Here is a 25,649-nt window from a genome sequence, read left to right as displayed (position 1 = left end):
TCATCCTCGTATAACGTATGATATCGTTTGGTTATTATTAAACGTACCACGACGATGCCAATACCTGCAACGAACGAAACTAGCCGTTTCCAACTTCCGACTGTCATATCGTTTCGTTCGTTGTTCTCGCGTTTCGCGTGCTTCTCGTTCTAATTTCGGTCAAAGGCGGTCTCGTTACACGCAACGCTTCTACCCGTCGCATACGCGACGTTCGCCACAACGAGTCTTTTGTAACGAAATTTGTAACGAAACTGCGTTTAGAATTAGTTTCTCTCTCCCTCTCTCTGTGTCTCGTGAGTGTTTTACTCGAATGTATCCTCTATCGAGGAAAAACAGCGACGAATTTATAGGGAAGGTATGGAAAAATCGCGACAGCCCGGTAAAATAGAAAGGTGCGTATATTTCGTGTAGCTGGAAACATATTTCACATCGTTTACAACGGGTGCGGATTCGATAGCAGTGATTCGTAGCCCTCGTTAAAGCGTACGTGATGGCGCAATGACAGCGATTAACAGCTTGTTGGCGCATATAATATCGAACAGTCGCTGGTGAAGCATAGTTTCAATTTCCTGTCAACGGATGCACTGTCACTGGCTAATGGCCAAAGATGATACGCCGGGCTGGTGTGCATTATGTTAAGCCGATGGATCGAGAAAGGAGAGAGAGAGGGAGAGAGAGAGAATTTTCCCCCGTAAACATTCCTCGGGAACGAACGTTTATCACCGATGAAAAGGACACCGACGTTTCGCTGTGAAAAATGCGCTGAATAGTATGCCGAACGAGCGAATTGACGGAAACGTGAAAAGATAAGGTCCCTAAGCCTTAGTCAGGGCTGCCAACCAAGCATACCTCACCCGTTGGACTAGTCGCCATTGAAGCAAAGATTGAGACGTTACAACGATCCCGTATCGATCATATTACTCGATACATTAATTTGGTATTTGGCTATATCGCGGAGATCAGCAACACGCGTATACTCGCTCTTGTTTACAGATACGCTAATCGAGATGCTGTATCGATATTTTAAAGATTAGGATGGAAAGACGAGGACTCTATCGCTTTTGTTAGCGTTGTGTATTCCTTTCACGTTAGTCGAAAGTGAGAAAGTGAGTGAGTGAGAGAGAGAGAGAGAGAGAGATTCTTTCGTTGTTTCCGAAGAGCAGACCGTTGACAGACAATCGGTCAAAAATATTTTATATAGCGTAAAATTGTAAGTAAAAAATGTTAACATAATTTGTAATTGTATATGGCAACACTGTACGAACGCAATATGTTTTGCTTCTTACCTGTTTAAATGTTTTCATATAATATCACGTTTTGCCATAAAAGATAATTAGCATGCGTTACTTTGTGCTTTGATAAATAAATATAGTAAATGAGAATTTGTTTTATAGGATGTGCGAACACTTTTATGAATAATAATTGCAAGTCTGTCACGTTCTAGTTCTGTCTGTATAATTAAATACTTCGTCCATTTCTACAGTCATATTAATCGAAGTTTCATAGTTTCTCATAATCTAACTTTTGTTATACGTTAAGGGGAATCTATGGAATGGTTCTGTGTCGGAATAAATTATCTTCAAAATAGCACAGGGAAGTAGAAACTTGCGGCGTCTCTTGATGAAAGACAACGCACTGTTCCATGGAAACAAAATAATTATGATTTTATAAAATACGAAAGAAGAGATTCCGGGACTCAAAAAGGCAGAAACGATATGCTTGCGTTTATAACATCTCCCTTTCCAATTACCACATTTTGATGTAAAAGGTAACCAAAGCGATCAGAAAATTCGTTCATTAAAACACAGTAATACGTCACCGTTGTTTTACCTTCTTCTACTCATCTTTCTAGATGTAAAGAATATAGTAGCAAGTTTTCAATCCGAAAATTAAAAATCCTTTCCCGAAAAACATGCTTTTTTGGAAATACGATACATACAATGATAAGTACCATTGGAAAAAATTTTCTTTCGTAAAGGTAGGGTATAAATTATTCGCAAATACGAAATAACATTCCAAAACGTACAACGTAGAGCAGGAACTGTCTGCTCGCGTTAAAGAAAACTAACGGCTTATCAATCGTTCGTCAACCCCACAGTCTACCGTGGCTGAAACTCGTTTAAAGCGTTTAGCAACGAGATTAGGTAGGCAGATCTGGCTAAAACTTGCATCTGATTCGTGAAATTAAATAACGAACAATAGAGAAAGAAAGAAAATCAATGATACGAATATCGAGATTGGCTGAAACAGAGACCCGTCGAATATACGAGAAAGAAATTTAATTATATTCAACGAGGTTATCGTTATAACATTATGCAATTATCACTTTAATATGCATGATCTGGTTCAGAAATAACGAGAATGCTTCCTACATAACTCAAATTGGTAGTTCTGACAAAAAACAAATAAATTGTTGCGATCCGCGAACCTTATTAAAGTAGCGGATTATGTACACTTTAATTGGTTTCGCTAATATAGAATAATTACCAGATAAGTAATTACGTGTTTGGTGAGCATGTCATGAAAATGCTGCATCACGACGTTGCACCTGCTCTCGTTGCATTATCGTCCGACGAAGTTTTCGTAGCAAAGAAAATTGCACGACCCAGTGCTGCAACTCCTTTATTCTGCAGACCTCGGTGCCGCGGTTCTTCTTGTTCACCAAGATAAGAAATGATCTTAACGTTACAAGTTTCCAGCCGGCTAGTTTCACATCGACAATGAACAAAATATGCTGTTTCTTGTTTCTACATTTACTCGTTATTTCTGGATCGGATCGCGGATACGAGTTTCCGATACTCTGAGATTTAAAATCAGATGTTAACGTCGCTGATCCATCTAATAATTTTTTAACGATTATTCCGATTCATCAAATTTCTTGCGTGTATACCAATCATGGCTCCTACAATTCGATAGAATAGATGCTAAAATTAAAAATTCGGTATAAAATTATCTAAACTGAATCGAGAGTAGATCGCAGGAATCTCACGATGTGTCTGCGCGCGCTCTACCCGGACAAACTTTTCTGGCGCCGTTTTAAAAAAGTTGGAATAATCCGAAGCTGGAAACGAGCTAAAGCGGAGGGGAAGGGGCAAGGGAAGGGGAGGCAGAGGAAAAAAGAAAAAGCTTCTTCGATACGGAGAACGAGCCGAACGGTTCGGTGAAAATGAAGCGGTGGCGGTGCTATCGGACGGTGGCCACATGGCGCGATATCGCGTACCCAACGAGTCAAAGTTTGGAAATGGCATGAAAGGTACGCGTACCCGTGGACCAGTCTGCCCGATGAGACCGGAAGACGCTCCAGCGTTGCATTCGACCGATGTGCATCGTGTGCATCGAACGGAAAAACGCTGCGCTGCAGCTGTGTGTGGACGTGTGCGCGATACTCGAAGATACGAGGTCGTAACTGCTTATGAAAGTTGGAGAGAGAACGCTGTAGCTTTGCGAGGTTTTTGCTACTCGAAGAGCAAGGGTCGAACGAACGGGGGTGGCAGTAAGCAACTGGCAGTGCGGGCACGATAGGGGAAAGAGTTTGGGCCCGGCGGACCTAAGAAAACAGCTCGGTAGCTATTATGATAAGATATTCACTGACAGAAACAGGAGAGGGAAGGAATTTTCAAGTTGCAGCGTAGTCTTCGCAGCCGTATCTAGAATGTAATATAAGGAAACGTGGAGGAAAATAGCGGAGGCAACGGAGCTGAGTGGCCATGCGAACAGCGAACGACGAACGGTGAACGGGCGACCGGTGAGCTGCGAGGCTGAAAGGAAAAGGAAGAAAAAGGGGGTTCCAAGGAACCGGGAGAAAACGGAGGAAAGAGAATGGAGCGGCGCGGGGAGAGCGGATAGCTTCGAAGTGGGAGTCGCAGTCAGAACTGGAGTCGGAGCTGGAGTCGGAACTGGAGTCGTATTCGGAGTCGGTGGCGTGGGTGCGTCTACAGCGACTTCACCCACGCCAGTTTCGCTGCCGCCGCTTTTATTTTATGGCAAAATTATTCTGGCAGAAAAATAATTCAATCTCTGCCGCTGTACAGATTACCGTAGCATCTTATCGAGTGAAGCTACCGCCGAATAGCCGCGATAGCATGGTCCAGCTGTCGCGAATGGAATTCCACTTTGCGATTTCAATACACGCGCCAACAGGAGGATAATTAGAGGCGACGGCGATACGAATACTTGGTAAATGCATATTCGGATCTGCCGTTGGCAGTGTACGCGCGATACGTTACGGAGCCAATCTTCCTCCGGCTCATCGATGTCAAAAATGTTTTCCGATTTCAATCGCTAAGTACCTTGGAGTGCGTGGAATCGGCGATCTCGTATCGCGGAAACGAATGGACGCAACGAAATAAAATTAATGAGGGCGGAACGAGGCGAAGCGCTCCGCTCCGTTTGATTTTAACGTTTATATACCATCGATACGGTCGTTATTTTTATATTTTGTCGAGCACAAGTACAACGTCGGGAGTAAACACGACAGGATCGATAGGCGGATATTCGCAAATAAAGAAAGAATGGAAAAGAGATGTCGAGAGGAAAAAAAAGGTGGATTTCCCGTCCGACAATAATATCCATGAAGCAGTTTTCTCGTGCCGTCGTAAATTTGGAAATTTTTCTATGATACTTGGAAATGGAAGCGACGAAGGAGTAGCGAAATAGAAGAGAATGAGCTTTAAGTTCGAATCGGATCTATCGCGTAGCGCGTAGGGATGGGGAGCATCGGCAGCGACAGGATAAAATATCGCTCGACGTATTTCAGAGATCTTAGGGACTTGGTCGACGAACATTGGACTGCAATTGGTAACGGCACTCGACGATACCATGGCCTGTGGAGCTTTGTGCCCGCCATGGTGCCCGTCACGACGAATCGACGCGGCCGAAAGAAGAATGTTTTTACGTGTCGTCGGTGCCCTCGCATCGCTTACCGTGAATAAAGAATCGTGGAACCGTACAGATGTTCCTTCGACGTATTTCTCGTCGACGCGTCTCTCGCACCTATCATAAAAATACATATCACCGAGCGTATCACGATACGTTTTCCACCTTCGACAAATTACTCTCTTATTTCGAGCCGGAGCTTGCTACCTTTGCCGGAAGATACACCGTAATCGTTCTCCGGTGGAAAGACAGTCTGAGAAATGGTCGACACCGCCGGAACGAAAATATGAGCAACGCTTAAACGAAGAAGCGCAGGCCCGTGTCTTTCTTTTTCCTTTCGCCGCGAAAGGCCCCGGTTCCCGTACAAAAACCTTCACGAACATCGTACGTCGATACTTTACGTTTCCACGCGATATCGCGGTAACGTCCCGCTATCGGGAGTTACGCGACCTTCGAAAATGAATATTGTATTTTCCTGTCATCTTATCGGAGACACGGTCGCTTCCAATGGAAGAAGATCCAAAAGTTGGAAACTGTTTGGAATTTCTGCCTCGATCGGTCCTTATCGATGCCAATAATGCTTCATTTTCCAAGCGCGGGATCCCAATGATAACGAAAAGTTGCAAAATCGATGTATTTCGCGTGAAATCGGTAAGAGTAGATTGAATCGGCCATTAACGTTGAGGATCCACGGCAAGGAAGATTTTCCTCAAACGAGAGTTTAACAAAGTTCCATGTTATTACGATAGAACAGCGAACTTTGAATATAAGAGGGAGTACAGAAGGAAGCTTGACTTTCAAGGGAAGGCAACTTCGCTTCCAAAAGAGCAAACATCTCTCTGTTCCTTTTTCTCGAGGCAGAGCTCGGCAAATTTTTATCCCGGCGAAAGCATTAATTTGTGAAAAAAAAAGAAAGAAAAAAAAAAGATAGTGAAAGAAGAAAAAAGAGAAGAGCCAAGTATAGGAATTTCGCGGCACGGTCGCGGCCTCCCCTTGCTCTAGCTCGCATTTCAGGGATATTTAAGTTTCATCGCGAAACTTTAGCGAGACGCTGCATTTATTAAATCCTCCGGCATATTTGACGAGCAAATCTGAGAATTGTCGTGTCACTGTCGTCGTTCTCCTTCCGTCCGAAGTAAAGGATGAAAAAAAAAGAAATCGAGACGAGGGGGTATCCGAAGAATGAGCAAGAGAGAAAAAGAGAAGGGAACGAAATGGCAGGACCATTCATTTATTAAAGGGACGGTATTAATGTTTGAGCTAGTTACATAGATCGAGAAAAGTAAAACACGGCGACAACGTGGATGGTCGTTGATGTATTCCGGTCGAGTAAAAGATTACGTATTACATCTATAGAAAATCAATCTCGTACTCGACTGCCGTTTTAATTAATCGCGCATCAGTTCGACCAGTCGGCCGCTTTCATAATACAATTTTTAATCACGATTCGCGATGTAATTCGATCAATTTAATTACATTTCCCGTGATACAATATAAATTCAGCGTGCCACGCGATAGATAATATTTGATGCGTTAATATCACGAAAAGTAGGAATCGACGTGTAAAATGGATCAGTGCGAGCCAACGAATAATAAAAGCTATTACCGCGACGATGGATACACAAGGCGCAATTATATAACCATTACGATTAATAAATGCGGCATCGGCTCGCGAAAGGTGGGGCACCATCTGCGTACCGCCCGTTTAAAGTCGCAATCGACCTCGTTGCAACGCGTTTACGATGCTTATTAAATTCATTAGACGCGCGAGTTGCGCTCTCTACGGCTCCACGTACTCGTTCAAACGCGAATCGTCGCCGTTTCTTTTATTCTAATCGTTTCGTTCGTAATGCACGTCCTATGCCGGTAGAATCCAACAGCCAAATAAAAATCTTAAGGAATGCTTTCATTGTTTCTCGTTCTCGCCACGACCAACTGGCTGTCCAACTTTCGCGAGTTGTCTTCGATTATCGCCAACTTGGATCTCACCTGTAGAAAAGAGAAGGCCAGTCTCTCGTACGCGAGTGACGCGACTCATTCGGGAAGAAAGTTTTTCCGACAAAAGATTTGTTATACGCGTGAATAATAGTTAAAAAGTGGATGCTGGAACGGTTCTTTTTTTTCTTTCTCGAGCACTGAACTCGTTATCGGAGTTAGGTAACCAGCTACATACATACATATATATATATATACATGTATATATATAGTACCTAGCAAAGTGAAATGGAGGCCAGGAGGTGGGAAACGGGGGATGGAAAGTTAGCATACGAATGCCCAATTGTGTTTGTGGACTGGTTCGTCGCTCTGATTTACATAGTTATTATGATATTATGCAGATGCAAAAAGATTTTTATCATCGTAGCTGTCCTTGTCGTGGAAGGGAAAAGAAGGTATACAAGTTGTATGACACGAGTTTTCTCTGTCGTCTGTCCGCGTGTGTGACGCGTTGCCGCCGGCATAAGCCAGCCTAAAGGCTGAAGCGCCGCTCGAACGGAGACGATTCGAGAGATCGCGCGGCTTGAAACAATTGGGTTGCAGAAACTAAGTGGACCGCAAATCGCGGATTAAAGCACCGCGGCGTAGAAATACATTAAGGATGCCTCTTTGCATCGCGCGTAGTCACGAGATCCGAGATTGCTCTTGATCCACTGAACTCGCGTTCCGTTGCACCGGCGGTTATCGCGAACAGGAACCAAAACCGTATTTCGCTGACGACGTATGCGGAAAACCAAGCGGCGCCTCTGGAATTGTACAAAATTTCAAAGAGAACGGAAATTAGTTCTCTACCTTCAACGTCGATGTTAATCTCAGATTTTACGTGTTGCGCAGTTACGCTCCGGCTTCGCTACGTCGTAAATTTCCTTTGCGTATCTTAATCGCAGTAATTTTTCCCGTGCTTTGTAACCACCGTTGTAATCTTCACCGGCTGGCCTTTCGTTTAATCTTATCCGCGTACTCGTAGACAATTCCGCGCTATCGAACGATCGCCCTACTCCTCCATGTCTAGATGTTGCAGCTGAGCTCGAATTCCGACTAACTTAACCAATCGATGAATTTCGTTGTGCAAGAAACGCTTCTCTGAAACTTCATTGTGCGTTGGATCGTAACAGGCAAAACTAAAGCCGATTACTAAAATAACAGTCGAGTTTAGAAGGAGAGCGCACGAGATTCAGCCGAACGAGTTCATTCGCGGCTTCGTATAGCGCTTCGAATGTTACGTCAGCTCTCAGCTAGTGGAAATCGTTAAAATTTGTCGCCAATGCAAGCAAAATATCGGCCAACGAAAAACAACGAAGATGTCTTTCAACTTTTTCATCATCTCGCGTTAATCTGCATATACACGCCTTGTAACAACCTCAACGATTACGCTCTTCGTCTTATTTTCCTAACGATTATTATGCAAGGAGTATGCCACGTAAATATCGAGGCGGCTGGTGGATGGGATAATGGGTAGGTGCGAGGCATTTATCAGGAGGGTAAAAAGGCGTTAAAGTCACCGCAGCAAAAAAAGGACGTAAACGACGCAAACTCGACGGCCACTTAATAAATATTTGATCAATCCTGACGGAGCGTTGCCGGGACGCGGTGAACGCCCGACCGAACGGTTTCGGGTATTCTCGGCGGACCAAACGGAACGATACCAAAGCGGATTATCGAAACGCCAGTGGAAGTCGAAGGAAAAGTTGGTCGCTCTTTTACCCAGATTCCAGGGACTTTAAATTCTCACGGCTCGAATCCTTGCCGAAACTTTTCTCCGCGATGGAGCACCGTAAATATATAACCCCCTTCCCTGCTCTCGCTTCAACGCGTTCAAAGTCGCAAGCTGTTACACCGCGCGGCACCCACCGGCACCCACCGGCACCCACCGACACCCACCGGCACCCACCTGCACCCAGCTGTCCCTTTCCCTCTCTGGAATTGCCGCCCTGCCGGCGGACTTGCTCTCATCTCGACCGTAAGAGTAGGAGGTAGTGGGCCGAGGCGTGCGACAGAACGAACCGGGAAGCTCCGTTCGACCCTCTCGGTCGCGTAGAAACGTCGATGGCGTGGAGTCGCCGCCGCCACCACCGTCGCCTCTGTCGTCACCGACTACGCCGCGATAATTCCATTTCCACGAAGCGGCGCGAATTCGTACTTTAATTAATCGAATTCGCGCCCATGTCCCTGGGACCTGTCCGCCTCACCGCGGCTGCCAACCAACTACCCTCCACCACCTTTCGCAACCCTTCCTCCTTCTAGGACAAGTTTCGATCCCGGAAATTAGTAAGATCGCACATGCGGAACACGAAGGTTTCCTAACTGCACGCTGCACATCCACTCAGCCGCCCGACCACTCGCGCCTCGTATACGTGCACATACTTTAAGCTTGCACGCGCGCTCACAGGCGCGAACCAGAGCAGCTGGGGACGCGCATTATGCGCTCGCGATTCGCGTCACGCTCCCTTAATATGTCGCAGCTAGATGCTCTCCATCCTTGCCAGCGGAAAAAAGGTTTATTAAAGTCGAGCCAGGGAAATTTGCAACTAAATACCGTATATATATGTTATATATATATACATATATATAATGTACGTACGTACGTGGCACGACAAACGTGATTCAACTTTAGCAGATTGAAATATCGCGACCGGTTTTACCAGGGATCGGAACCACGGAAATATTAGCGCGTTCCGAGCCGTTGAATCGTTTTCAATGGAACGAAAATGGGGTGGAGCGAAGAATGATGCCTAGGGGGTGGTTGAACGAAGTGGAAGGTGTGGGAACAGGCAGCCTTCGCGAGGGCGCTCATCCGAAAATCTAATTTCGGCGTATTCCACTTCCGACTAAGTTGTCCTCAAGTTTTCGGACGTTCGGGTCGCTTCGAAAAATAACCGCGGGAGCCGTGCAATTTGCAATTAACCAAGTCGAACGAAGAAGCCGTTGAGAAAACAAAAGAAGCGGAACTCGCGCGTGTTACGTTAGGACGCGCTTAAGGTTTCCAGGTTGTTGCGCCAACTTTCGAAACTATTTTAGCGACGAACGCGGTACACCGAGTAAGATCAGCCGCAGCGTTCACGCGCAAACACGAAATTGCGTTTAAAACTTTGGCCCCTTTACTCCCGCATGTTCACCGGAATAGCGTGCATTTCACACGCGTCATCGTACGCGTAGCACGATTATTCCATTCACGCCTTCTTCGTCCTCTGATACGAGCCTGCGTGCCGCACGTATGACCGTAGCGGCACGTGTCCTTAAAGCTCGAAGCGCGAGCAGATTACATCTAATATGCGAGCCAAGCGTCGGAACCTTGTCTGCCAAACTATCCTTTCCTCGATGAAGGCTCACGCGTATCGTGACTCCCACTGTGCGCATACCTGGCGCGCGTGGTCACGTGCGTCTGCATTACCGGCTGGTAATTAACGTCAATCTCGTGCTCTTGCAGCGCGTTTCTCCGGGCGTTGTAACCTCCACCTCCTAGGCGCCATCCCAACGCAAACCACGCGGATGTTTGCGATATTAGGCGGCGTCAGGTATGGGGACGAGAGCGCGTTGCTTATACTTTGACGGTTTAATTAGGAGTTTCGAGCGAGATAAGCGGCCCATCGTCATCGACGATAATCGAGAAAGAACGATTGACCGGTGACCTCCGACTCGATCAATCGTTCGTTCGTTGCTCCAACCGAATATTTTTTAATAACCAACGTACCTCGTCAGTGAAGTAGCCGATTCTTGGAAACGGCGAACTTGACTTTGTAGCGGAGTTACGACAAGTTGGAGAAGAGAGGTTGTAGACGGTGGCGACGATAGAACCGTGAAATTTCAGAGGAGCGACGTTCCGATGGATTAACGGAGAGCTTTATTAATCGGTTAACCTCTTACAATTTATCTTTCCGAAGAAGCGAGTTTAAGTTTTCGCAGCGGGTCTCGGGAACTGCTGGAAAAGCGTTTACTCGTGTCGATATACATCGCGAACAAGTTAAAGCTTGCCTGCGCGCTTTCTCGCGAATCAACTTAGTTGCTGATAATAAATATCATTAGGATGACTCGACGGAACGATATTTTTCAAAGCGACCGCCAGATATGCTGGAACCCCGAGAGCTTGGTGTCCCCGATCGATTCATTTGTCAGGAATTTACCAAGGAACCTGTGGGTCTTCGGAAACGAGCGGTTCGACCCGGAAAAAAGGACCTACGTCGGTTTCGAGCTTTCGTAGATACCGTTTTTACCTCGCCGTCCCATTGTTCTTACGCGAACTTCGACATCGATTCCATTACGATCACGCTGGTGAAATGGTCGTTCGGTTTCGATGGACAATTTGACAAATCGTCGGAACGATCCTACCGCGGCGGTGATCGATTCTGTTGGAGGGTAAAAGTATCTAACGGGAAACCGAGTCGAATCGTTTCGGATCCAGCCGAGGCCAGACGAGCGAAGGAGGAAGCGGCACTATGTCAGGGAAATGAACGCGTTAGTCACGCGTTGCACGCTGCGCCCTGGGGGTCACTTCGCATTCATAACCAGGTCCGTGGCATTCTGATGCTTGCGGGATAAGATCGGCAGCGAAGAAGCGCGCACGCGCGGCAACCGCTTAAGCGGTAAACTTGTAAGTGGCGAAATAAAGTTAGAAGCTCTCTGCTACCGTGTCTGTGACAGTTTAATTAATATCTTTCATCCTCAAAGGAAAAACTTGGTGAAGTAACCGGCACGGGCCCGGCCAGAGAGAGAAAAGAGCTAGTGGGGTAGTCGAGGCAAGCCGAGTGGAGCTACTTCAACTTCAGGGACATTCACCACCATCGTTGTCGTCGTCGTCGTCGTCGTCGTCGTTCGCGACCGCCCCTCCTTTTCTTCTTCCAGCGAGCCTTCGTCGCTTTACGCGCCAGCCTTGGGAACAAACTTTGTCGTTTTCCGCTATTTTCGATGGTCTCGCGCGTCAATGAGCCCAACGCGAGGCGGCTCCGGGACACGAAACTCGGGCAGTTTCGTGCCAACGAAAGGGAACTCGACAACCGTTTTGCACACTCTGGGTAGATCTTGCGGAAGATCCCCGAGAGTTAGTCAGACCTTCTTTGTATTCACCGATGAATCTTCTTTCTTATCGCGTCTTATTCTCTCTCGCTGTATCGTGTTATCAATTTCAATTACGTAAGCAGCCTTCATGGTTGACGTCGAAACTGTCGTAGCAGTGGAAATTTATAATTTTTCACGCAAGTTTCAGATTAGATTTACCACAGTACGCTTTTGGGAATTTGAATAATTTCTTGCGAAATATATGCATAAAAGTTTATTTTGCATTATATACGTACGGCCTCGTTCGCTAGTACGCCACCGTGCATAAGTGTTTGGAAATCTGATTTAATTCGATCAACCTGTCTCTGCCGTTAGTTCTTTAGCTCTTGCTGTAACTGGATTCGACGTTGCTGAATTTAATACCAGACATCTTCCATATTTCCATATTATCGCCCAAGTTTTATATTTATCTCTGATAAATGGTCGACGCTTTGCAAAATCTACGCAAATATTTGAAACTCGAATAGACAAATACGCGTATTTCGATCGCTCTAACGTACTAAATGTCGAACAAATACACGTAATATCACTCGATTCTATCGATAGAGAATATTTGGTTCGAGTTAAACGATTTACAGGCTAATTCCTCAAATTCAGTTACGAACAATTTTTCGGCGATTTATTTTTCCAAACGGCCTATTTGACTCCTTAGCAGCACTTTGCTGTTTGACGTCATTGTGGAAGTAATAAACGAAAAGCGAAACGCACAATGACAGCTCGACGGCCGTACTTTTCTGCCAAGATCAAACTTTTACTATAGTTAAAAGATAAGAGGTTTTGTTCGACTAATGTTAATATTTTTAGTGGTAATTATAATTCAATAGCGCGATTGTATTACTTTTGCCTGCAACATATTTTGTTGTTTATTCTATAGCTTTTTATACAACATCCTCCTCCCGTTAATTACAAACAACGCGCGTGTAGTAGCAGGTAATTTTACCTTAACCATAAACGTATTTTAATATAGCCTCGCCAAATCGTTAAAGGAAATAATTATATCATATTATCTGTTGATTCTACATCAGTTTTACACGAGAAGATTGTGTAAGTATCGCTTTTGATCTTCAGTCTCGGACCTTCTTTATACATTTTACCAACATTCGCGTACCGTTGTTACAAATTGGATAAAGTATTCAGCCATACTTACGAACCTTAGTATGTATATTACCTCGTTTTCATCAATTTGATAGAAAATTTATGGTTTAAACGTCGCCTTGGTAGTCGCAGCGTTAATTACGAACAGGTGGCTTTGATCGTTCGTCGAACAGCTTTCAGATCTTCTCTTTTTGCATTCCGTGATAATCATATCCTTTTGTTTATTCTTGGCCCGTCGTCGACCGTTATCAGTCACCTCGCTTTCCCGTTATCTATCCGTTTAAGCGACATACCACGGCCAACTTAGCAGCTCTCGAAGGACATTATGCTCGTGTAACGGCGTGCAGGCCTCCGGTAAGGCGTTACCTAGTTCCATCATGGCTATGTATAATCGCTAACCACTGCGGTAACCCCTTATCTGATCTCGTGCTGTTACACCCTGTTCCCTCCCTAATGAGTAATCAACGAAACGTCGCATTGTTAACGTCGCAAATAGATTTGGGACGATTGGTGGCTTGCCACAGTGAGAACTAACAAAGCTCGATGCGGCTTGCGATAAAATTAAAACGCGTTAACTGCTTTCTCTCGACGCATCGAATGCCGATGGTTCTCGCGCCGGCACAACTTTGTCTTAAGCACGATGAACGCGATATAGTTAAAGCTTTAAATTAAACTTAGGCAAACTTTAAATTAAACTTAAGGTATCCCTGGCACTGTCGAGCGTTCCAAGCTCTCCAAAGAAGGGAATCAATCGTGCCACGTAATTGGAAATCATCGAGTCGTTGAACGAACATTATTCGATCAAAAGCGATTTGCCAACGGGCAAAACATATACAGAAATACGCGTAACATTGGCGGTATAGTTGACCAGCGTTTTTCTCGAAAATGATAAGTTTTTAGGAAAAAATGACAGTGGTTTTAATGCTTTTTATGGCGAACGTGGTAGCGTACGCGAATTTTTCATATGTATTGTGCCATGTTATTCGGTGAACGTTGATGATGAACTTTAGTTTTTCTAAATGGAATGCTATAAATTTGTTTATATCGTACAAAAACCTGCATCGAGAATAATTCAAACGCGCAGCGTATTGTGACCCTCAAGGTCAATACTGCAGATATAAAAAATTCCCGTACGCTATCATATTCGCGATAAAGGACATTAAAAATTTTCCCCCTGTCATGTTTTTTCGAAAGCCGTTTTCGAGAAAAACTCTACGCCGATATATCGCGAACATTCTGTATATATAATGCGCACGGTATACGTGTATGCAAAATATATAGTAGTTATGTACAGGGTACAGTTGTAGTTTTTTCTGGTCAAACTTTGTCAGGATGTTTTACGAGCATAAACAACGAACAAACGTTACATGAAGATAGGTCGTTTAATCCTTCAGTTCCCATAGATACCAATAGGTGCCATTTTTTATTTGTTTTATAACAAATATCAGCGAGGTGACAATTTATGTCCTCTAATGTCTTCTAAACTATTTACCATTTATTTACCATTTATTTACCATTTATTTAAAACGCGTTAATTCGTAGTACGTTACATGAAGATAGGTCGTTTGATCCTTCAGTTCCCATAGATACCAATAGGTACCATTTTTTATTTGTTTTATAACAAATATCAGCGAGGTGACAATTTATGTCCTCTAATGTCTTCTAAACTATTTATCATTTATTTACCATTTATTTACCATTTATTTACCATTTATTTAAAACGCGTTAATTCGTAGTACCATCGATAGGATCTCTCGTCTGGTTCGATTATTAACTGTCCTTTTTTACCTTTATGTCAAATTTGCAACTCGTAACAACGATAAAAAGATAACATATTTCACGTATATTTTAAGACGAATTTTCAAAGTCTGTCGTTTTGCATCGAAACGAATAAATTTTACATGTTGTGTTACAATCTGAGCTATTGAAATTCCAGAGTTAAAGCTTTCATTGAAAATAACAATAAAAATACACAAACACGGAGAGAATAATATGTATAGTCCGATATAGTCCGAGTTTAAGTACTTACATCGTCGAACTTTTGTTTATGAACAATTCTAATAAATATTAATGGTCATATTGAATCGATAAAACGGTTGATTGGTTTATCGAGATAAAGGATAAAGGATCGAAATTAAACTCGCAGAGTAGTAAAGCGAATTATTTATCATTGTCAGTTTTGCATCGATAGGAATTTTGAGATAGAGCCGAAATGAAAGAGTGACAGTTAACGAAGTTAATTGGTTACGTCGATTAAAAATCTATGAAATCTATTCTATTTTTTTAAATAATATAGTAACTACAAGTCATGATGTGATTCATATTTCCTATTTTTATTGAAATCATTTAACGTTCAAACGATGGAAGCTGAATCGGTCGTGGCACATGCCGGTATTTCACGTTTATTACTTTTCAAACTTCATTAACGAATTATTATTCAAATATCAAACGATATAAATAATTTCAAGTTTCAAGCGAATTTTAGTACCACACGGAGGAAAAGATTCTTTTTGTTGGACTCTTAGCTGTAAAACATTCGAGACTCGTAACAACGACGGGCAAGTTTCCGCCAGGCGAGAGTTAATAGAGCTTTAAACAAACTTACGTTCGTGTAACGTTCGTTTTTATTCATATCCATAAAATATCCTGAAGACTCGTTTAGAAAGATTGCTACACTCTGTATAATCTTCGTCGCAAACAAACGATTTCCGAGAAACAAAAGATAGGATAACCATCGACGGCCATCATCGCGAAGCTACTAATACAGATGTTTCCGGACGTCGAATCCACGAAATCTGCACAGCAGGGAACGAGTCATTCTTCCATTGGGAATTCATCTATTCTTTGATGTTATTTCTCGCGAATTCATTCGTTCTTGGTAACAAGATTTCACGACGTATATTTTGATTTCTCCGCTTTGGAGCTCTATAGATCGACTGTTCTCTGTGCTATCTAACGATAGGAGTAAAACTGCTACAGCGCTATATCCCGGCGGAAGAAGAGACACATTTGCCAAAAATACGCGTTCATTTCCTCGTTTGCGAATATATTTGCGTATATAATCGACGATTAGCCATGTAAAATACGAGCCGAGAACCAGCGTGGCTGATAACGATGCACCTAACCGGGTTTTCCATGGTAAAAATCCTGATGCGTCTTTTCGTGCACGGAAATAAAAGCTGCGCGGCACAGGATGAATGCGATAGAACGACACTGAAGCTACCGATGAAAACCGCGATTAGGTGATTCGAACTGGGCACTGTCCACGCGAAGTCACCGCAGTAATTAAACCCTTTGACGTGCGTAGTTCGACGAGTTCGAGCACCTCTGTCACCGTCCTGAATTCGAAAAAAGAGAAGGAGAGAAGAGAAAGGGGAAAAAGAGGAGACAAAGGAAACAAGGACAAAAAAAGAACAGGAAGAAAGAGAAAAAAAAATATTGGAGCGGATCAGAGAGGCGTCGTGGAAACGACGAGACTCTCGGGAATAATACGCGGTCGGGCAACAGAGTCATCGGCTTTGGGAATTTGGTCCAAGTTAGTTATCACCGATGTACACGCGAGCCAGAGCCGCGAAATCGTTTGTACAGTTTCGCTCGTTGTTACCTCCCGTAATAGTTGTAATTCGTTTCGATCCGTTAGGGGTGCAAAATTAATTTCGCACTCCGTACGGCGTAAACGCCGTGCCGCTCCACGGAGCAGGAAATCGAGATGAAAAAGTTTTCAAGGACGTTCTCGAGCTTAATCGTCACGACGATTACGGTCACTGCGTAACCACGCAGAGGCGAAAGTTGATTCGTTTCCGGCCTCGTAATTACTCGTAACGTCGGGAACGAAAGTGAGCCGCGTTGAAGACGTCGCGTCGCGTGCACCGAGCTATATCCGCGGCATCAACGCCAAGATTCGTTCGGTTCTCTGTCGGTTTTCTGTCGGCTTTCTGTCGGTTTTCTGTCAGTCGGTGGCACGCGTTCGAAAAAGAAAACAATGCTTTTCGATATATGGGAACGAGCATATACCGACAAATATATACCTGGTAGCGTAGGATTCGTCGCAGAGGCGTCCTGGCGCGCGGCGTCGCTAGTAATTGCAGCCCCGCCGAGATTGGTACTGTAGTCTTCGAGAAGTACGTAGCACAGTAATAGCCGTGCCACCCTCATTCTGAAAGTGGAAGAAAAAGAAACCTGAACAATAATAATGACTATCTTTCTCTCTATCTATCTTTCCCTCTCTCCGATCTCTGCTTTCTCTGTTTCGCCTAGCTCGTACCCATTGCCCCGTTCTTTACCCCAAACTCCTTTTACTACTTGTTTCTTTCTTCGTACACCGGCCTCCTGTTTATTTTTCTTTTCTTTTTTTATTATTCCTTTCATTCTTCCCATTTTTCAATCGATACATTTGTCAGGCGATGGTACGAGCTGCAAGTTCGCGCAATTTCACGTAATGCACATTTGGCGGAGAAGAAATCGGGGAAACGGTATCAGGGTATTACTCGTACATCCTCGATTTCTTCTCTGTCCAAGGCAGGACGCAATTATCTTTTCTACGCTATCCCGTAAATAACTATTTCGACCATTTACGAGCACAGATTTCAGCCGGCGTGCGAGCAGAATTTACCACCGTCCGACGAAAAATTCGTATACACATGGTATGAGCGCGAACGGCACAACCGCCCCTTCTTATTTACGGCAGGACTAAATGAAAAGTTTCTCCTTTTCTGTCGCGTGTACCACCGGCGGCCCACCTATTCTACCGCGATACGGTTCTTGTTTCTTTCCACGGTAAACAACGACTCTCGCACGCCCGCACCTTTACACATCGACACAGCCTGTCGTATCTTTTTCGTTCGAACCGATGTCAGATTATACGTTCTTTGTTTTATCTCGTTGACGCGTGATCGATGCTTTCAGCGAGCCGGGCGAAAGATCCGCCGGTTCGATGAAAATCAACCAGAAACCTTCGTTCTTCATCCTCGGGGATATATGCGGCAAAGGAAAATTCTAGTCGCGGTATATCGCGAGAATCCACGTCTGAATCTATGCGCAACCAACGAGACGGCGAATTAACAAACGTCGCGTAGAAGGCCGAACCGTGTACGACGGACGAGAAACGATTTTAATTCGGCGAAAAACGATTTTTAATTGGACGAGATAAGCACGCCGGGCTATCGTTGTATTTACCCGCGAGATACTAATTTCCAAGCGTCGATTCCAGCTAGTCACTTGATAGAATCAAACGATTGTACGAAGGTACACGAAGCAGAAGAAAATTCGATTTTCGTCGTCGTTAAAAGCTTCTTCGAACAGATTGATAATACAAGGATCCGGGCGAAAGAGATTTCACTTTTCGAAGCAAAATTCCATTTCCGAGCGTCTTCCGTGTGTTTACCATGATGAGCTGTTTGTCCGCAAACATAGTCCGTTGAGAAAAGAATCGTGCAAACGTTATGATCGATTTAAAAGCCTCGTCGGCGAAATGGTCGGAAATGTCTTTGCGAGCGCTTGCTCGCACGAAGAATACGAAGAAAGGGAAAAACCTTAATGGCTCGCTTGGCATTGTACTGGAAATAAGTTGATCTCGATTCGACGATGGCTATCCCACGCGCGTGAGTTCCCCGGGGGATGTCTTTCTTTAGCAATTTAGTAATCCCGAAAAATTGGGAATCCTCGTTTTGTCTTCATTACGGTGAAACGGCGTTAAGCGCGGCTTAAATTTCGTACGGCCAAGCAACTCGAACGACTTTGCTCCGTTCTCTTGCTGCAAGTACGATCGTATAATCAAGGAAAATGCGAACTTGTAATTTTTATTACCGAGCTTTATCGAGGATCGAGGATCCTCGTTGATCGTTAATTACTCGTATCAAAGAGAAGGACGCGTATTATCGCGATCGATCGGCGCCGAGACCGATCGTTTCTTAATCACGGATTCACGGAAAGGACCGAGGCGCGCGTACTTTCCTGCAAAAGTTGTCGAACGACCGGAAATTTTATTCCACGAACGTTTCCCTTTCCTTGCGAGAACGTATCTCAACGAATGTCGCGCGGATTTAATTTCTTTCCCTTCCTCCTTTCTCCACCTGTCTTCCCGGTGAAATCCTGTCGACCGTCGACACAGTTTCACCGTGTACGCGATTATACGCTTTCGGGAAGATTTATTCGCGCGATCGCGATCGTTGAATCGCATCGACTCGACTCCACTCGACCGTTTACTCTCGTCGCTTTGCAATCCGAAGAATAATTTTGGAACAGAATGGCAGAAAGGTACATATATCATTTGCATACGCGTAACTATGCAAATACGAGACTATTCTGCGGAGAAACAGATTAATTATCTAGGATGCCGTTGAAAGCAGTGAGTATCCGTTTTTGCGAAAGACTTCGCCTCTGTCTTGCCCGACCGACGATTACGATCGTACCTACTTCATCCAGGATTAACCGATTAGACGCGAAATTAACGTGTCCTTGGGGTTTCGGGTCTCACGATCGTTATACCATTCCCTTCGAACAGACGTTCCATCGAAGACGAACGGTTACCGTTGTAACGAGAGATCGTTACGGCAAGTTGGCTTTCGCGCGCACATATCCAATCGATTAATCTTACTCGCGAAAAGACCATGAAACATGCTTCAAGTAAATATCGAAACGTAATTTCGGCTTCTACGTAACAATTGCTCGGACGAATGAGACGAATTCTTGGCGGCTAAACAAATTGAACGCTCGGACGTAAGAGTAGGTTCGGGACAATATTAAAATTCATACTCGTCCGATATTACCGCGTAATGAATCTCCTTCGGGTGACGAATTTATCAAAGTCAACGACAAGGCCATTAGCTATGACCATCTACGGTGACCGGTTCGATAAAAACGCGTCATATGCGAATATCGCCGGTTGTTTTTACTCGTCTCTAGGAGGGATCCCGTGGCCGTCGATCGTCGTTGATCGGCCGAGCGGCAACGATTTCCGATCGTTTCGGGTATACATCGCGGAATCGACGGTAGTCGTTAGTTTTTTCTCCGATATCGAAAATTGAATTTCCCAGCTCGGATTATCGTCCCGTTATATTCGCAAATTGTTATCGCAAAATTAATCGACGTCCGTTCGATTCTGGCCAGCTAGAAGCCCGTCCACGCGTACCTATGATCCTTATAATTCACTTGGAATTCACCAGGGAATTCCGTTGGAAAATATCACGTTGATGTATGGCCCCGGCGGAAAATCACCGCTCGTAACGCTATGTGATCGTTGGTAACCACCAGCCGAACGCTGCTAAATCCTCTGGGAATTTGCGAATCGAATGCCTCGTACGGTGATCTATCGAACGATCCTGACGATCGATGGACACTCGCGTTTCACGTTCTATTTTTGTTCGTCCTTATTGGCCCAACCGATCCGTACGCGCTTAACGATACCCGTGCAACTTGGTCAACCAATTGGTTCCAAACTTATGTACGTCGTCGTTGTGACATTACCTCGTGGGAAAGGTGTAGCATTATATTCGTAAATGTACGCGGCGCGTCATAGATGGATGATCGATATGTATCTGTTTTCTTTTCGATACGACACACTTCTTGTTAACTGGTGTACGAGAAAAGGTAAAACGCGTTCGTCCGATCGAGCTCGAACCTTTGAACCAAGCGTCACGCTATGCTTCTGGTAAGGGACGCATCCCCGGGCGTCGAGACGCGTGTACTGACAGCGTCGAGCTAGCCGTCGAGCGAGTCGAGCGTCGGAACGCTCCGTCACGGAACGCTTGCCTCGCATAGCGCAGGTCCAGGACCTCCTGTCTTTCCTCTTCCCTCTTCCCTCTTTCCACTTTCCTCTTTCCCCCTTTTCGCTCTTTCTTTCCTCGGCCTCTTCCTCCTTCTTTCGCTCGCTCCGTCCACGCCACACCACGCACCACCCTTGGATATAATATTCAATTTATTATGTAGCTTTGATGCACGCGGAACGTCGTCGCCGAAGAGGGAAGAACGGGAAGCGGAGGTAGAGCGTGAGTGCACGGCCAGCGTGGTCCATGGGAAAATAAAGGGCGAGAGAGAAAAGCGGGATTTTTGGAAGAAATCGTTCGAGACTGAAACGATATCGCGGCACGAGTTTGCCGCTCGTTGGTCGAAAAGCGTTCCGCGGTCCACGAAGCTTCGCGCTTTCTGACGTTCGATCGTTCGACGACCCGTAAGGGAGAAAAGAGTCTAAACGTTGATCGCGATGTCAAAGAGCGAAAAAAACCGTAATGGGGAGGAGGAGCCTCGGGATCGAAGCAACCGACACTATATTGTTCGCGCCTGCGCCCACTTCCGCTTTCGATACGTTCTTCCGAAATCGTATTTCGAAAGATTCCCATGATCTCGATTACCAACCCCCTCTCCAATCGAGAACCGAACGTATAACCAAAAACTCTTGGGGTAGAATTTTTCCAGTGGACCGAGCGAAGTTGACTTTCCACGTCCCCAACTTATGAAATAACATTTATTTTGTACGAAATAACATTTATTTTGTTTTTATTTTGTATAAGCCAGGATTCCGTTAATGGCCAGCAAATATTAGTAGAAAAATAAGCGTTCACCGTCGGTTTTTCCGTTTCGTTTGTAACGCTACACCTTGCATGACCGAATACGTTCCGAGGAGCGGCAAACATCATATTTGCCAATCACCGGATGTTCTACGCCAAGGTAAACAATCTGGTTTTTAAAAATCGTGGAAATAGTAAACCGTGCTGTATAATCGACAAACCGTGTCTGGAGAACCGTGAAAGAGCAAATCGCGTTCGAGCGTAACGCGCTGTAACAGAATGTCGTTCATGATACGAAGTATCTCCGAGGAACAAGAGATCTGCTTCGTTACGAAAGCTGGTTGAATTCGATGCACGATGTACCGTTGGATTCGATGGCCACGTGGCCTCTCGTCGAGCGTTCTCCCGTGAGTGGAAAATTTACGAGCGAAGAACATTCGTGGAAAGTGTTCGACCCCACCCTCCAGGTCTTCAATTATGACAGTGAGAAAAAGTATACATTAAGGGGATTGCTCGGAGCAGCTGAAACAACTACATGCAAAGGGCGCAACAAAATTGCTGCTTAAGCTGCGCTAGGCGAAGATAAATGAAAAGGGTTTAGAACTTAGAGGGCTCCACGAAAGCGGAAAAACCGTCCTACCGACGTCTCGACGTCGCTAGACCTATGAAAAATTCCTGCACACGTCGAGACTACCGCGACACCTTCTTATTCTATTGATACGTTTATCGCAGGCAAATAAGCCATTAACAACGCGTCCACGAACAGAAATTGTCACGTTCGCGGAAACCAGCAATCACGTGTATGCATAGTGTACGTATACACTGTCATTGGTATCTACGTGGACGGTCTAACCGATTTATAGGAACAAAGGAATATTCAACTAACGCGCAAAAGTCAGCCGCGTATTTATCGTCTTCTTAGACAATCGGCAAATCGTACATTTTAACTACCTGTTGAAGAACTGATCGACGGTGTATTAAAATTCGAAATGCGATTCCATCGATGTACGATATTTAATCGTTTCGTGACCACGAACGGGATACCTCGCTACTTCGAGATACGTACGTCGTTTATGCGACACCATGAACGAAATATCTCGCTACCACAACGCCGATTGAGCAACACTACGGACGAAATATCCTGCGTCGCAATGTCGCTTATGCGACGCTATGGCCAACATATCTCGCGTGTCTTCATTAGAGTGTGAAATGTCTCGATCGAAAATTTAGGGTAAAAATTATAATATGCTTAATGGTAAATGGTATAAATAGTTATTAAAGGAGTTACAGTCGGTTGTCGAACAGTTATCAACCAGTTATCAACGAATTATCAGCGATCTAATTAACGAGTCGTTAGCGATCCTATTTTACGACTTATACATTGTACGAACGTCCCAGCGAATATAAGTTGCATACTAATTTATTATTTTAAATATATTCGACGGTTTCAACAACAAGCAATAACATTTAATAAATCTCACGATTAAACATTCTCTACACAAGTACTCTAAATATAAAATTATAATATTATATTAAGCAATAGGGTTCTAAAGATTACTTTCGACTCGCAAGTGGACACTGTGGCGCGTGTCCTGGCTCTGTTATCTTTTACTCTTTTATTTTGCCTGGCTATGTATACCAGTTGCTACATCTTTGTCTTAATAATCGTTAGAATAATCGACACAGCGACGTCTTTAGTCGATCGATCTAATATTTGCAGATCAGAGCTGCCAGTTTGCAACGACGAATACACCTTAAGGTGTTGGGATACCGATCCGCCGTTCGATTTTACGGCGATACACGCGCGGACACCAAATACGCGTTAACTTTCAACGATTATCGAGGAAGCACAACGTATTTCGACCTACGGGTTATCGGTTACGAAATTCGATCGTTCTCAACTTTGGACACGCGAGGTGTTCCGATTTCGTCTCTCCACTTCGCTGCTTGTAAAATGATAGACGAAAAGGTTGTACGCTTAAATACACGAATTACTGTACGGTTGAACAAATCGTAAGCATAAATACGGGTAAAGGATCGGAAGCGAGAACTTAATAGATTCGTGTTTTAAAACGATGGAAATAGAACACCTTGTATATACGTAGGTCGGAGGGAAAAGCGATACAGGATGCAAATCGAGCAAACTTTTAGAGGTGCGGTAGCATGCGATATCGTAAATAAAATAAATTCCTGGCTCGTTTGAAATAGCTCGTTCGTTCTTTTTATAATCAAGGAACGTCCGGAAACGAGAGAGCTCATAAGCCGGCTTTCTAGGTCGATTCTACAAGCTGCCGCGTTCGACGAACTTAACGCAATCGTGTAATTATACCATAAACCGGTTGTTAATAGGAGTGGCGGGAAAAAAGCATAGGAATCAGCAGGATTCACGCACGCACGGTTCGACCGGTAAAATGAGATTTGTCCAATTAAATAATTTACAGTAACCACTAGGTACAATTAGCGAAATGACACGCGTTCCATCGGCACTCGTACAGCTACACGGATTTTCGAGATGTAATAGCCGTTTTGGATTTCGGCTAAATCGAATTATGCTTTGGCGCAATGCATCAGGGGAGAATTTACATCTGGATGCCATCCATTTTAGAAGACCGGTGTCCCCGGTCCACCCGCCGCGTTAACGGATTGTCGATGTTAATGTTTGCAAAAAGATCACGTTATGTTTCGGCCGTTTTGAGGCGCGTCATTAGTCCAGCTCGTTTCGTACTCGGCAATATTCTACGTTAGTCGTGCGCTAAATAATCTCGCAACACGCTTGCCGATCCTATGCAGACGTTCCACTCGTTCAGATGCTTTTCAATTCTCATCGTTGATAATAAAATCGCTGGAGAAACGTTTCCATTCGATTATTATTATCCTTTTTCGAATTACCTTGCGTTCCGTCTCTTATTCTTCTCCTTTCTTCTCTCCTTTGTCTTTTCCTTCGTTTTCTTTTCCTCTTTTTTTTTCATTTTCAACGTCGGAGAAATGATTCGGAAAACCGACGCGATCTAAAAGCTCGGAGCTTAATGCTCGTAATCGTCGATAATATATCGGAGGCTGCATTATATCCGAGTTCAAATTATATCGGAGTAGCAGCCCCGGCAGAACTTGGGGAATAACGGTCGATAGAAATGCTCGAACAGTGATAAAGTAATAGTATATATCGGAAAGTATAGAGCTAGTTAAAACTTAGTGGCAGAAACTATTTGTGGTGTAATAGATATCGTTTTACCTTATGGCCAGCTATCTGCAAACTTTAACGTCGCTTCATTGTTAAGCTCGCCACTTGAAGAGACGAGCCAATAACGTTCGACGAAGCTTCGAATTTTCTTTTCCCTTCCATGTAGGACGTCCTTTGTACCCAGCATTGGTATAAAAAAAGCCCCGCGTTCGACGCATCCTCGCGTGAGCGTAAAACCCAACGGTTAATGCGATTATCGTCGAAAAAGCATCTCGTCGTAATCTGTCGTGGCGTTTAACTCGCTCGTTGTTACGCGAGAAGAGCAACGCGGCTTCGAAAAACCAGACCAGTTACGTTTGTATATAAATCGGAAGGGTAACAACGCGACCAGTCGCTTTCAAATTTTAAGACGTCGCGACTGTCCACGGTGCCAACCTGTCTAAACAGACGTAGGTTATCGTACGAAGCATCCGGTGGGTCGAGCATCGTTCATCCGTTTCTTCGGTGTATCTCGCCGGAAAATTCGTTTATCGTACGCGCGACGCACTAATGCCGCTAAAACTTTCATAGTAATGTTCGCGTGTGCGCGTGTATACCAACCGCGCACACAGAAGACAAACGTTTACGTACATTTCATAAAATACGTGACTGCGCGTATTTTCACCGGCTTATCTTTGCCACCACACGTGTCACGCTGTCCACTACGCGTACGCGTGTCAGTCTGTACGCCTACGCTCGATTCACGTGTGCGCGTGCGGAATATACAGCGGTATATAGGTTGTCTGTTAAATGGCGCGTTGCTCATCTACAGGGGTGGTTGCGAGTTAGTCGATCGGTTTCGTAGTTTCTTTGAAATGTCGAGCTCGATATTCGATTGGAACGGCGACGAGACGAAAGAAAAGTAGCGCTCTCGCAGACAAACTGTAACAAAGTGCACGGAACGTTAT

The 25,649-nt window shown here is 44.5% G+C and overlaps 1 protein-coding gene and 1 long non-coding RNA gene across 5 annotated transcripts in view; one reads left to right on the top strand and one right to left on the bottom strand.

Annotated features, from left to right (window-relative positions):
- The window catches only part of LOC126918677 (lachesin-like), a 39,987-nt gene extending 14,996 nt beyond the window's left edge, over positions 1 to 24,991 (bottom strand). Inside the window, exons 1-2 of one of the 4 annotated variants that reach the window (XM_050726846.1) lie at positions 24,754 to 24,991; positions 17,046 to 17,173 (exon numbers count right to left, since the gene is read on the bottom strand). In XM_050726846.1, the coding sequence (XP_050582803.1) occupies positions 17,046 to 17,172 (127 nt within the window). In that variant the 5' untranslated portion in view covers position 17,173; positions 24,754 to 24,991. Of the gene's footprint in view, positions 1 to 17,045; positions 17,174 to 20,146; positions 20,439 to 20,481; positions 20,728 to 24,753 lie in introns of those variants that run through there. The other 3 variants (XM_050726844.1, XM_050726847.1, XM_050726845.1) reach the window with 3 other exon arrangements.
- Positions 101 to 14,932, top strand: LOC126918685 (uncharacterized). Its single transcript, XR_007711408.1, has 4 exons — positions 101 to 1,210; positions 1,395 to 1,768; positions 1,853 to 11,458; positions 11,536 to 14,932. It is a non-coding gene; the product is annotated as an uncharacterized LOC126918685 (long non-coding RNA).
- Positions 24,992 to 25,649: the final 658 nt, after the last annotated feature.

This window comes from Bombus affinis, chromosome 7 (genome assembly GCF_024516045.1).
Source record: "Bombus affinis isolate iyBomAffi1 chromosome 7, iyBomAffi1.2, whole genome shotgun sequence".
In the NCBI taxonomy this organism is placed as follows: domain Eukaryota; kingdom Metazoa; phylum Arthropoda; class Insecta; order Hymenoptera; family Apidae; genus Bombus; species Bombus affinis.
Note: the sequence above shows the minus strand (reverse complement) of the source record. Positions and strands in the feature narration are given on the sequence as shown.